At 38.4% G+C, this 14307-nt stretch overlaps 1 protein-coding gene across 6 annotated transcripts in view; it reads right to left on the bottom strand.

Moving 5' to 3' along the window:
• Positions 1 to 14307, bottom strand: part of USP45 (ubiquitin specific peptidase 45) — a 56147-nt gene that overhangs the window by 12455 nt on the left and 29385 nt on the right. For 4 of the 6 annotated variants that reach the window (XM_074862145.1, XM_074862146.1, XM_074862147.1 and 1 more), the window contains exons 9-11: positions 4607 to 4694; positions 1211 to 1292; positions 126 to 217 (exon numbers count right to left, since the gene is read on the bottom strand). In XM_074862145.1, the coding sequence (XP_074718246.1) occupies positions 126 to 217; positions 1211 to 1292; positions 4607 to 4694 (262 nt within the window). The remainder of the gene's footprint in view (positions 1 to 125; positions 218 to 1210; positions 1293 to 4606; positions 4695 to 14307) is intronic. The other 2 variants (XM_074862150.1, XM_074862151.1) reach the window with 1 other exon arrangement.

Here is a 14307-nt window from a genome sequence, read left to right on the forward strand (position 1 = left end):
AAGTCTTGTTTTTACAAACAAACAAGCAAGTATAAAATTGGCAATACAATTTTATACTTTCAAGACAATGTAATCAAACCAGTATGTGATCTATTCCACATCAAACCAAATTCCAGAATACCTACATTTTCACATTCCTCACACATGACAGTGCTAGTCAATTCACCAACAAAGATCCTATCTATGAAGTTCATCTTCACACCCTCTCTTCCATATGCTGAAAAAACATTGCCTTTTTTAAATGTAAAAAGTAACAGATCCAATGCCACACTATAAGTACAACAAAATTCTTTCTAAGATATATTATGAAAGCACAGTTTTAAAACATATTCAAAATGTTTTGAACACAATACAATAACTAATACATCATATACTGTATTATCTCAACATTTAAAAATATTTTAGTGAGACTGTTCCCTTTCATCCTTCCCTTCCCCACCTACTGTAACAGAATAATAATACTGTCTCTCAAGAAACAGCCTTTTAAATAAAATCTCAGTTTTCTTCTGAATACATAATATTGTGTTGCCTTGATATAGACACTAGGGTAGTAGACAGGTTGTCACCCTTTCTAAATGGTTTTTGAAACTATAAAACTCTAAAAAATGAGACAAAAGCCTGTTCTAATACATCTCTATGCCTTAACTGTTGCAGATTTGGGAAGGGTGACTTTCAAAACATCTTAATAATTATTAAGACTTTAATTAAAACAAAATCCCCAAAATTAGAACTTTTGCATAGACATGCACATAAAAAAATTAATTAAGAAACTCTCATCCTGAAAAAACATGCCTTCTTTTGAAACAGCTTCCTATCTCAGGTTTGTAATCATATTTAAAGTGCTGGCAGTATCAGTCAACTGACAGAAATCAGTTTTATTTATGAAAAGTGGCCTCTCTGAATGATACAGTAACTGTGGCTATATAACAAACCTGAAGATGCATCAGGCTATTTCAGAAAACTAAGTTATATCTATCATTCAAAGAGGCATTATTAAGACAGTGGGAGCCTTTTTCCTTGGATACAAAGATGCATGTCAGCAGACACTAAGTTCTCTATACTTTAGATACACACTAGGTGGCACTAGAATAATACATAATAGAAGTCTTGTAACTACAGTACTTCGGGTCTGCTGTTTGCAATAGTTTTGAAGAAAATCGTATTTAAAAACTCGTGCATTTTTAAAAGTTTTCAATAAAAAGTTGCATACCTTTGACTCTTCTTCTGGTTTCTTCATCTGCTGTTTTAGTAGTTGGATTATTAAATGCTTTTAAGATACCAGTTTGTATACGCTATAATTTGGGGGGAAAAAAAAAAAAAGGCAAGTATTTAAGTGTAAACATTCTAAAAACTATTAATATATTATTAGATTTTATTACTCTTATTTCCATAAAATAAGCATAATTTAATATTTTAAAACTACTGTTGTTATTCACTAACAGTGTCAAAACTACATGAGCTTAACTTAAGTAGGTAACCATCCAAAAATTTCCTCCCCTTAAAAAGGGAGCCATTGTAGAGCACTCAATAGGTTATCAAAAAAACTATGAGATTTTCAGTGAACAAATACTATCCATTTCTTCCACTGTTGGGGGAAAAAAATATACTGAAGAATGGACTATTACTGATTGACTAGGATACAAAATACTTGAAGGTAGATAAGTATCTTTTAACAGCCAGACTTCAATGAGTGTGTTTGGGCAGTATTTTTATTACTTCTGTTCATTTTCTAACACTGAACATTTCAAAGTTATCATAGAAAACCTCAGGAGAGATACAAAACTTTCTATGAACACATAAATGTCATCAACATTTGCTCAAAAATCCTAAAAACTTCATTTTTGAAAGAAGAATCAGAAAAAAGCAAATTCATACAGGTGAGCTGTAGCTGCACCTCAAGACAGAGGGTGCTCCCTCTGCTATTTCTCAGCTGCCCTGGGATAAGGAGATGCTGTATTCCTGAGAGGTGCACCCCAGCCGCAGAACTGCACAGGCTAGTACAAAAGTCAGCCCAACCTCCAACACGCTGCGGAGAGGGAAGCGGGAGGATGACTCGGGTCCCCTGACGAGAACACTGCCGCGTGCATGACCCGTGCTTCCCTTTTTCCTGGAAAATGGACTTGCTCTCTAATCCACAAACTCTAATGACATGTACAAGTCTCCCGTGTCAGTGCGCAAATGACATTTATAATTAAATGTGTCACTGAAGTCACACTTAGAGCAAGGTACCACTCTAGAGACAAATGGTGATACTAAACCTTCTGCAAGTAACTCAAACCCTATGTCCTAACAGGAAAAGAATAATAAATAGCTCTTTTTTGCAGGCAGCAAAGTACACTTTCAAGCCATATATTACAAAAGCATAGGATGACAGACAGCATCAGAGGCTCGGCTTCTAGTTCAGGCACCCATCAGACCAAGTCATACTCCTACCTTATGAGTATGTGACCTGGCTTGTGAATTAACTCCCGCTGCCCCAAGCTCCGCTTTGTTCTTCTTAAAGCCAACAATATACTAAAAGGGCTAATCAATAGGTAATTCATGAAGTTGAGAACCATAAATGGGTTTAGGGCCATAAGCAACCCTTTTGTTGAGATTAGCTCGTTGAACCATTTATTTAGGTCAAAGAAAGACATAGTCTTTGAATGGGCAGGGTGCTGTGGACAATGGCAGCAGACATTAATCAATTAGCAGCAGGGTTCAGCCACTTCAGGCCTGGTGTGAAACCATCTCCAGTCCACATTGCTGGAAACAGCAGACGCTATATCATCTTTATTGTAGTATCAACAAGCTTTTATCTTAAAAATCCACTTGTGTACAGCACTTTCTGAAATTTTTTTAAAAGGGACAGGAAAAAGTTTAACACTGGTGTCAGATACAAAATACAAAACCACAGAGAAGAGGCAGAACTGTAATGTGATTTTTTGTTAGTTCCTATAACTAGTGCCATGTTATGTATCATATATATTTCTCATCAAAACTCTTAGGGTTTAAAAACAATTAATCCCAGCAGGAATAGGGAAGCAGGGACAGCCACGACCAGCTCTCTCGCAGGTGGCTGGCAAAGCAGCAGCTAGCCCTTTCAGCAGGGCTGTTCCTTCTTCCAAGAGTAAAGTTTAAAAGCAGTGTGAAAGAGAGAGGTTAGTGGCTGTAACCCCTGCTACAGGGTTCTGGTGGCAAACACGCTGCTGCAGGCTGTCCCCAGCCGGAGCCTGGGACCGTGGTGGGGAGGCTGTGGGGGCAGCTGCTGGGCTCCCGCGGCAGACAGAGCTGCTCTGGCCGGTGGCCGGCCAGCGCTTGCCACCGGCCTGACGTTTGCTGTTTATCACGCCATCTACAGACACGAAACACGGGATCATTAAAAAAAAAAAAAAAAGAAAAAAAGAAAGAGAGCTGCCCGAGGGGATAAAGACATGCTTGCAGTAAGGCACCATTAGGGCAGCAGAGGGGTGTAATTGCAGGGCAGGGTGGGAGCAACCTCTCCCTGCCTGGTGATGGGGCAGCAGAAATACTCTACTGTCCAAAACGTAGTTTAAAATTCTTACCATCTTCCATTACTCTTTTGTAGTAGCTACTGTAGCTGTCACTGCTCTCTAATAATAAACGATTCAAAAGGCAAATACAAATGCAGGTTATCATAATGACGGCACATTCACTGGCGAAATAGGAGACTGACTTGAGGGGAAAGCACAATCACCTACTGGAGAAGCTTAGTCACTGTAATAATCCTGCTTCTGGTGAATGATCATTTGTGAAGCAAATACAGTTTCCATCTTTTATTACATGAAAATCAACAAACAAAAAAGTTTCCCTCTACTGCAAAAACATGACAACTGTTTTCTAACTGAAGCCAGCTGCTTCTGTCGTGTGTCCTGTTTGACACGTAATTTCATAAGCGTGACAATGTCAAGGCTTAGCTGTTTCTCCCTGTAGTTCAGTTCTGTTTACGATGAAGTATACTGCTGACAAGACCAATACATATTAATATTGTGGTAGGATAAGGATTTGTTCAGCTCACTGTAATGCCAGGAACTGGGCTCAGACACAGCTTCATATCTTATCTGCAAGATAATTCAGCTCAGATCATGACATTTGTCACATTACTAAATGAGAGGGAAGAGGAAGTATAGTGGTCAGTAGGAGATTTAAGGCCCTCCTTTTGAGAAGACTTAGAAAAGGCTATTTACCAAAATATCATCTGAAAAGAAGGGTCGAAGACTAAGTCAGGCAGATGAAATCTGGTATGGTCAAAACAGTTGAAGCAAGCAAACACATGCTTTCTTGCATTCCACAATGCAGGAGGCAGAAATAACAAAGGAAAAGAAACCAAACAAAACCACACAGGGTTAATATAATAAACTGCTTATATACTTAGCATACTTAGATCTAGATTTTAAATAATGAAAAGCAGCACCTTATTTATAAAACAAATAGTTCTTCACACTTACTTCACTCTTACTCTCACTCTTCTTCATTAAGTACTACACTCGTCATTAAGTACATCTTTAAAACATTGGGAACACGAAGAACATTGAAGCAATGACTTGTAGTTCACCATACAGTCCTTTAAAAACATGTTCTTTAAAAACATGCACAAAGACGTTACCTTTGTTTCTTCAATTCTCATCGCATCCAACAGATAGTGCAGAAGCTCCTGGCTGTCCTGCTGCTGGAAACCCTTAAATCGAGGAGCCCTACAAAAGAAGCAGTAAAGAATTTAAATCTACTTTGGGAGGTTCTTATTGAGACAATGTCTACATCAGACTCTTTCTGGATGCCAGGGGTACAAATCAGTACAATCCCTGCTGGACCTCACGGGGCTCTAGGAAGCTCCTGGTGTGGCAGCAATTACACCAACAAGGCTGCACTTTAACCTGGGTAGCATTTTGACCTTATTGGGTATGGCTTGACTAAAATACAGCTTTGCCAGTAGAGTGTCATCCATACCAGCAGCACTTTGATGACAGACTACACCAGTATTTCTGTATCACCAAATAGTCCCAGTGTCATGGAGGAGAGGGAAAGAAGATTTTCAAAGTGCTTCACCTCCCCTCTGCTACCTCACCCTTCTCTCTACCAAAAAGAAATATTAAATGTGCATAAACCACATATGTATATAGGAAACAGTATATAGGTTTATATATAAGAAACCAGAAACAGCACTATAATCTGAACTGAAAAAAAGATGATCTTGAAAGGGAAGGGAAGTCCCAAAGTGGTACAAACAAACAAGAACCGCAGGTTAGAATCCAAATGAGAATTTCTTAACTTCTTAAACAGAAGTATACATAAGCATCTCTTCCAAATGGCTCCACAGTCAATCAGTCCAGTAATCTGCAGCTTACTGAGTGAGCAATCGAGTAAGATAGTAAACATGCTAAAAATAAGTAATATTACATAGCATATGAATTTCAAATGCTATTCAAGAAATATAAGAGAAAACTGTAATAATATGATATTCTGATATACGTAATTTACACTGTATTCAATCAGATTCTATTTATGTGAAATTTCTTCAATTACTATTACAGATATTGGAAATAAATGCTCTAGACATAGGATTTCCATTCTAAGAGTATCACTAATGAGAAAAGACAGAGTTTGGGGCAGGTTTTCTTGGCAGAAGAGTTAATCACTCTTCCATTATCAGATAAGAGTTACTCCTATACTTGCTTCACAAAAGCATTAAAAGGACCTTTTAGCATCATGAATTATCAACTCACACCATACCCACATGCAAACTTCTGTCCTACAGTCTAACAAACTGTAATATTTCATGTCTGAAATTCATATTAAAACAGCAAACAAAACACAGCTTCATACATACAATGGAAAGAGCCTGAAACCAATGAGACAATCTCTTCGCTGTTATTTTGACTGAGACAATATATTTGATTCCAGATTCCCAAAACTACCAGGTTTGAAAAGGCAGGTAATCAATTAGCTACATGCTGTCTGGTTTTTTTTTTCCCCCCAAAGCTGCTTACAGGAATTGTGTACCCAACTGGTTTTGCGGGCAAAAAAATCTTAGATGACAGAGACTGAAATTTCACAAGTCTTCTGCACTAGTTCAAAGGAACCTTCCTGATCCACCCATCATATCAGCCAAGTATATCGAGTATTTTGCTCCCACTGCGCGCTGAATACAAAAACTTTACAAATTCCAGCTTTTTTTTTCAATTTCTGAGTGCACCCAAACGTGTTATCTGGACAACGCATGGAAGAACATAAAGTATCCACACAGCTGCTGTGATTTAATGTCGCTACATTTTTTGTCACCATTAGTTTACTTTACTAATCTGGATAGCCAGCATTAAAAAGAAAATCCTGATACACTTATCTTTTCTCATGCTATCCAAGTTTAGAAAATGAGGGATCGTGTGGTCCATCTCATCAGAACTTTATAACCCTTGGTGAAATCTTTTAAAATCTCATTTCCATGCTGCATCCGCAAACACAGGTGGCAGATACGCCAGCCCCAAGCCCACCAGAATCGTTCCTGTACGGCAGCCCCCCGCAGGGATTTCCCTGGCCATCCCCAATGGCAGCGAGCAGCATCTCGGGCTGAGCACATGAAGTGGCCTGCAGGAGAAAGCCACGAGGCTGCGGCTCTCCAGCTGTGATTTTGTTTGTGAGGTGAGTGATAAGCCCTTCTTGTACAACTGTGTGCCACAGCCCTCCTTTTTACACTAAAGTGGAATGAAGGAGGGTTTTTTGTTTTGTTTTTGAGATGCACATGAGCTAAAAAGCATTAGAGCTGCAACTGAAAAAGATACTGCTTCTGCATAAATAATGTCATTACCTTTTGGATGTCTGATATCGAACGACTGAAATTCCCAGACTATAAGTCCACTTTCTAGAATAATATATACTGACTACTCAAGTTAAACAGAGATCTAAATCACCAGACTGCAACAGCTTCTTTAAAAAAAAAATTCAGTGTACTTCCAAACTTTTAATCTCTCGAAATTAAAAGTCTTGAAGGAAATGGTCTACATGCCTTAGGATATATATATCTGTTGTCACCCTTGTCCTCTCAGGCTACACCGTCCTTCGAGCTGTTCTCCTCCGTGGCATCCGGCCACAGCACCAGCAGAGACAAGCCAGCCTGTGGGTCAGCCCAAGAGCACAGAAGGGACACTGGCACTGGCTGAGTTTGTACCAGTGTGCTTTGCTACGCCGGACAAACAAAAAACGAAGGCTCCACAGGAAAGGTGATTCTTTTTTAGCCTTTCTAGACCACCAGCAGCATCTGCATGACTCTCATAAGCCAAAAGAGGAAAAACATGTTTCAAACTACACTACCATCTACACCAGCGATGTTTTAGCCAACTGCACAGGGGTAACATCGCATCTGTTCAGACGCCATTCAGTAGTCTCACTCACAGCTATTCAAAAACTGTAGATTCCTTTTTTTACTACTCACAGCATCTAAATATACTCTAAATACCATATTTTACAGGCATAGATTACACAGAAATTACAAAATACACTTATGAATATGTGGATAGAGCCGTAAGGTGTTATTCTTACTAAGATAACCAGAGCTAGAAGGCTTCTTATAAACAATTTGGATCTCCAGCTTCTTGCAACCCCAAATGAGACTGTGAATTCACTATTAATATATTCCTGTTCACATTAACTATAACTTACTGGCCAAACCATACCTGTCTTTCCAGACAAGATACCCTTTAGATCTTTAATGACAGTCTTGGATCAATTAATCTAAAATGGGATTTGAAAGGGTGTTTTTTTGCATTTCCAGTAATGCCACTGAATGTCAGCTGTGACTCTCACTGCATACTGAGGAGAGCATGTGCAGGCGTGCACCCCTTCTGAAATCTACCCCAGGAGACAACTGGCTGAGCAGAGCTCAAACAAGAATTTTATCAAACTGGCAGAGCAGCCAGAAAAACCAACCACTTACTTGGTTACTCAGTTTTATTAAATGCATGTTAAGCCAGTTTTCATTTTCAGCCTCAGATTTCATGCTCTGACTAACCAGTACATCGAGCTGTAAATACATCAGTATTTTCTCCAGGCACAACAATCTTACTTGCCCAGCCACACTCTTCAACTGTTCTAGGGTTCCTGAAAGTAAGGTTTCTTTTCCACTCATACACTAAAGCTGCTCAGGTTTGCCTTGGAATTTTGTGCTTGTGGACAGGAGAAATTAAAGGCAATCAGAAAAATGCATCAGGCATGCAATGTGCCTACAACAGTAAAACAAAGTTGCGCAAGATGTCAAGATGCCAAGTTAGGGCACAGCAGCCCTGGGCTACAGGCAGGACAGTGACACAAGGGTCTCAGTTTTGAACCGCTCGCTGGAGGCACTTTGGGCTGTAACTGGAGAAGGATCTAAGGTGACGAGGCATCTAAGGTCAGTGCCTAAAATTAAGTGGAATATATCTGGACCTGCATATGCAAAACAACATGTTGACATTTACAAATATGACACTTTCACATTTGTACTTCATAGCTACTTTTCGACACAAAGTTGAAAATATCCCCAGTTAAAAATGATTTAATGATGCTGCTGTACTAGAACGCTTACTATAAAATCTGGAATCAGCAGAATGGGTGATTTTTTTAAGCATTCCTTTTAAAGACAAAATTTTTTTTGCATGTGCAGTTCAACTTAAAAAATGACTTTCAAATTTTAAAAAATAATCAATTAATTCAAACCTGAAATACTCCTCTTCAAAATTAAACATTTTGGTTTAATATTATTAAAATGCAATTTTTTGCTTCTATTAAAATCAGATGGTTTATTTCCAATTAATTATAAAAGCCATTTATATTAATAATATATAATATATATTAAAAAAATAAACAACGTGTACCTGCATGCACATGTTTATATACATGCACAGTTTCACTTTTCAGTTTGCTAAAACAGTTTTCTCATTTCTTTCATTGATTGGTCAGGAATCTGAAAGAATCTTTTTTATTTTTTTAACCCAGATACCAAAATCAGTTCAATTCTGAGAAACCTAGTTAGTCAGCCACAGTGCTTTCATTAGTTTTATTTATGATAAATTTCTTGTTTTCCCGGGATGGTGAGAATCAACGAGTATATTCAGACTATCTCCTCCAATGTATGCACATTAATAGCTCCAGCGTATAGCGAGAAAACAAAATCTTTCATTTACACAACCTGGATTCTGGTACTAATAATGATTTTTTTTTTTTTTTTTTGCCACAGAAGCAGGGCCACTGCAAGAGACATTATAGTAAAAAGGAAGAAAAATTAATAGTTACTCGACAAAGAAGCAAGCAAAAACTCCATCACTGTTACAGGAGGTTCTTTTCATTGTAGCCACACCTCACAGAGCTAGATTTTCACCGCAAATCAGAAAAAAGCCCCACACATACCTTTGTTACTGTTTATGGTTTGCAGTGTAACCTCCCACTGATGAACATACAGTAATCACTTCAGATTAAAATAATGTACTAAATGATATTTCAAGGAAAAATAATTTACCCGTATGTTCCACATTAGCTTAAATTAAAGGAGGAAAAGATGAACTCAGCCATGGCAGTTTTTCATTTCTTAGTCTTTCAGTCTACTAGCACATAGTGCATCCACAAGGACATTATTTAAGCTTCTCTGTGCTTGTACTAAATCCTCTTCTAACCTCACATAAATCTACATGCTTAAATTTTAACGGCAACAAGGACGATGGGAATGTAACAGCTACCACTTTAAAAGTGAAGTGGCAGGAAAAGTGACTTGTAAAGATGCTACATAAGGTCTGAGTCATTTACTTGGATTGATGATGTCATTGTTAACACTGCTTAATTTATAATCTGTCATTCATGTACACAGCATGCTATGTAACATTGTATCTAATTCTAAATATCTGTTGTTCTATGGAAACACATTTGAGATTACTGCATTTGTTTTCAGGGGGAAGCCACAAAAGAAAACCAAAAAACAACAATAAAGAAAAAGGAGGGAGGAAGGGAATTTCACACCACACAATGCCTTTACTGGAAACTTCCTACACTTATAAACCAGAATTAGGGGAAAAAAAAGGAATTAATCCATGCTGATACACAGAAATCTGACAACTAAAAGATGTGTGCTCTTGTCTCCTTGAAAATATGCTTCAAGCAAGATCCTTGGCAAAAGTGGGGGACTTGAAGATGGTTGGTTGAGTTGACCGCTCACAGATGTGCTGACATATGGAAGCCAGTGCCAATGCGATACAACCTGTTGTACAGTGTCAGCAGGATAATGACAGAACAGGTTGAATTCCTGCTAATGGCCATAAGTGGTGAAGGACAACTGTGACATCTACACGCACAGTACTTGTCTAGCCTCTCGTTACTCATCTGGAGACCAGTTATAATTGCTTGACTGTCAGTTAAAGAAATACTTCTCATGATAATCTACTTCCTAGAATGTTTTTTTAACAAAAACTACACAATAACATAATTTTTAAAAGGAAAAAAAGCATTAATACTTTTAATTCCTATCTTATATTGGAGGGAAATTAAGCAAAACTGGGATACAATTACAGTCAGTCAAGCATACCGCACCGAACTGCCATACCTTTACTGTCTCTAATAAAAATTGTCTCAAAATCGTCCTTTCAATAATTACTACCTTTGAGCAGAAGATAGGCTAATACCTTGGAACACTTTAGAAACAGTAATAAGTGCTTGGAAACAGAAAACGGAACATACTATTTGATTTTTTCCAGTAGAGCAAAATGCAGAGGAACCTCTTTAACCCTGCAGTACACTACAGTGAACCAAAGCAAAATGTTTACTTAATGTTAGCCTGAGAGAAGAAATTTTGCTTATCTGCAGATGAAGATGGTAATCTCTCAAGACTGATCAGTTACCAATGAAAGTTACAAAAAAAGCATGCAAAGGGACAGTTTATAAAAGTTACCACAATTCACAGGACTTACCTTTCCCAGTGACACTATCAAATACCTATTCGCTGTCATTACAGAATAGCTAGAATGAAAAGTTTTGTTCTTCCTAAAGCAATCATTCTCATTAGTGATCCCAAGCTATATGCAGCAATATGACAGAAAAGAGAGCAAAATCCTACAGCATGATTAATCCCCATGATTAATCTTATCTTAAACCTGCCCCACAGACGTAAGAGTTCTGCTACCACAATGTGCTTGACAGAAAAAAAACCAACCAAACATGGTCTTGCCCCAACATGTAACTAACACCACCAGACGTGCCTGTCGTATCTTGATGACATGGATTGACAGCACTTAGTTCTCCTTTGGATGTGCTGGCCAATTTCTTTCATCTTTTTCTGTCTCACCTTCCCCCAGTAGAGAAAATGAGGCACCATCACTTTCTTGTGATGCACCAGATCTCTGGTACCTTGAGCGAAAAGCACTTTTTAGAAGCAGCTCTGAATGGACATAATAGCTGACATGCTACAACAGAGCCATTACCCACTGGACCATCAGAGGGAAAATATGGCTCTTTTTACCAAGTAATGGAAATATCTGTCTGGGGAAATTTCTTCCTACTAGCTGGTAGCCAAGTGAAGGCCTTTATGCATGAGATCTTGCATCCCTACAAAAGAAGTCTTCTCTTTATATGGACATCTAATTCTTCTTTCTTCCTTCAAGTCCTGCTAAGATTTTCAATGGCACTCTGTGACAGGAAGTTCCACAGGTTAGCTCTATAAAATGTTGAAAAAAACCCTTTTTTTTCCCCGTAGCTTTAAATCTGTTGCCTTTCAGTTTCACAGACAGCTCCTTGACCTCTTATGAGGGCAATTAAATAAGCACAGCCAATTTATCTTCTATCAGTTATTGTATTCTCTTGCTGCCATGCCTCCTTTTCATGTCCTCTCCTGCCTAAACTCCCAATATTTAAGTCCGTCTTGATGTGAAGGCTTTGTATTTTTGTTACCCCTCTCTAACGCTCCAAACCAGCTTTATCTTGTAATGCTCTATTCTGGTTAACATGAACACTGCTACTGAGGATACACCTCCAATACACCAAATGAAATGATCAATTTTCTCCTTCATTGTTATCTACAAGCAATGCTTATGTAGCTCACCAATACCACACACATTGCAAATACTTGTGTTGTCCAAAATGCTGCACAGGTCGTCCTCCCGAGTGAAAGAAGTGAACACAAAACTCAGGAACAAGTGCAGATGATTCCTGCCAATCCACACTGCTTATATATGCAATTAAATCTACTTAGCACTCATAAACCTCACCCATCCAGCTTCATTAACTTGTTCCAAAAATTAAGGAAACTCTGAAATAAAGACATGCAACCTCCTGCTACTGCACAGAGAAGATTCAGTCTCCTCTGTCAGAGAGCTCCTGAACATGATGCAGCACCATCAGCAAGGCCTGTGGAAGCACGACAGGGACCCAAAATAATTCTTCACAATTGGTCAAGGAAACATCAACTGTGTGTTCTGCTGCTATTATCTTTAAATGGTAAGAGTCAAATGGGAAAAATAAGCAAGTTGGAAATCTTTTCTAAGAGATTTTTCTCTACAGCAATATTATTTTAAAAGAAAAGTCTCAAAAAGACTCCTAATTAATGAGAAAAACGCTGTTTCTTTCACCCCTTAAATCTAGTACAACATTACCTCAGTTTTGCTTAGCATTTCTTCTCAGAAGTGATAAATGCAGAATGCTCCAAGCATTGTTTAGGTTTCCCTCCAAAACTAATCAATAGTCCTAACTGCACATGACCTCCATTCTCTCAGTCCCACCCCTGTCTTGAGTTCTGCTTTCTGCACCTCAGAAGAAAGGATGAATACTCCTTGGGGAGGGAAGACTTATGTATGTTTTGTGACCACCACTAATATCTTTGTTAGGCAAGTCTTTTTTCCTGCGTGTTAACATAGCAATGTAATACCCCTATAAATAATTTTTTGGTGGAGGTTTGAAGCAGCTAAATACTGTAACTACTTTCTGGACTCATCACTTGTGTGCTGCAACATTTAGTTGTTACACAAATCTAAGCTTTCTTCCACCAATAAAATTAGTCAATCATAACAAATAAAGGAAATAAAATTTATGTCCTCTTAATACATCACTCTTGCATTAGTCACTAAGTCTCCAGATAAGTCAGAAGTCTGCAGTCCTGATATTCAGCATAGTGGAAAACCAACAGAAGGGCCCCGTAGCTATGCTCACAATCTGTCCTTGCAAAACATCTGACAGCTGCAACACTAACAAAATTAACAGTGGATGAATTAGTACCAGACGCTAAACAGTTGCTATAGAAAGATTCATCCATTTCTTTTCTTCTTCTCCCCTTCTTCAACCTGGCTACCCCACCACTTGATAAAATTAACACTCTACCATTTTTTTATTTTGTTATTTAATAAAAAAAAAGCACCACAAACACCCAAGACGATGAACTTCACACCGTGATCTCCCTAGACTCTCAAAGAAGCAATTTGCAGTTGAAGGACTGTGTCCCAGTTCTCTTACTGAGTTGAGCAGCAAACGTGCATCCACTTGCAGAGTTTCTCACTTGCAGGTTTTGGGATCCCACCCGGTGCCATGACAGAGCTGCAGCTGAACAAGGCAGCGCCTGCTCCCTTTCTTTACAGGCTCTGCCCTCACCTGACCACATTCCTATGTGCCTTTGCCCGCTCCTTTTCAGCTCTTCCTTCCTTCCTGCCTCCTTACGTCTCATTTCACTGAGCACTTTTCAATTTTTGAGTAAGGATGCCCAGTTCAAATATGAGCATTCAAACTCTTGCATACTGCAACACCTGAAGCAGGTGGAGTCCTGAAGTCCTACAATGACACCAAAAAAAGCAACTCTGGACATCAAATCAGAAGTGTTATTTATTCCAGCACTGAACTGGAAATGAAGGCAAGTGTCAGGTGTTAAATTATACAGCTACCTTTACTATATCTTGCATCAACTGATCCAACATTAAAACATGTCACCATTCAGCTAGGAGATTAAAAAACAAGACACCCAAACTCATCAATACCAAATTAATTAAATTTTTTATGTATTTTTAGATATACAATCCAATTGCAATTGCATCATCAGGGAAAAGTAACCATTTTTTAAAGGATTAGCCTTCTGCTACACATGAGAAAAATGTTATTAGGAAACTGTTGTGTTATTTTTGGGCTAGACAGTCCTGACAAGTAGATAGATCTAAGTATATAAAGAACAGCAGCATACCGTCACCTGCTGACAGCTTCAGCATTTCAACCATTCATGTTTCTAAGAAGCCTAGTAAGATCTGGAAGTGACTATACTATTAAGTAAAAAGTCTATATTCTGCACGACCACTCAGTGTGCATGTGCCTGTTTTGCAAGCT

The sequence above is a fragment of the Strix uralensis genome, chromosome 3 (assembly GCF_047716275.1).
Source record: "Strix uralensis isolate ZFMK-TIS-50842 chromosome 3, bStrUra1, whole genome shotgun sequence".
Taxonomy (NCBI): domain Eukaryota; kingdom Metazoa; phylum Chordata; class Aves; order Strigiformes; family Strigidae; genus Strix; species Strix uralensis.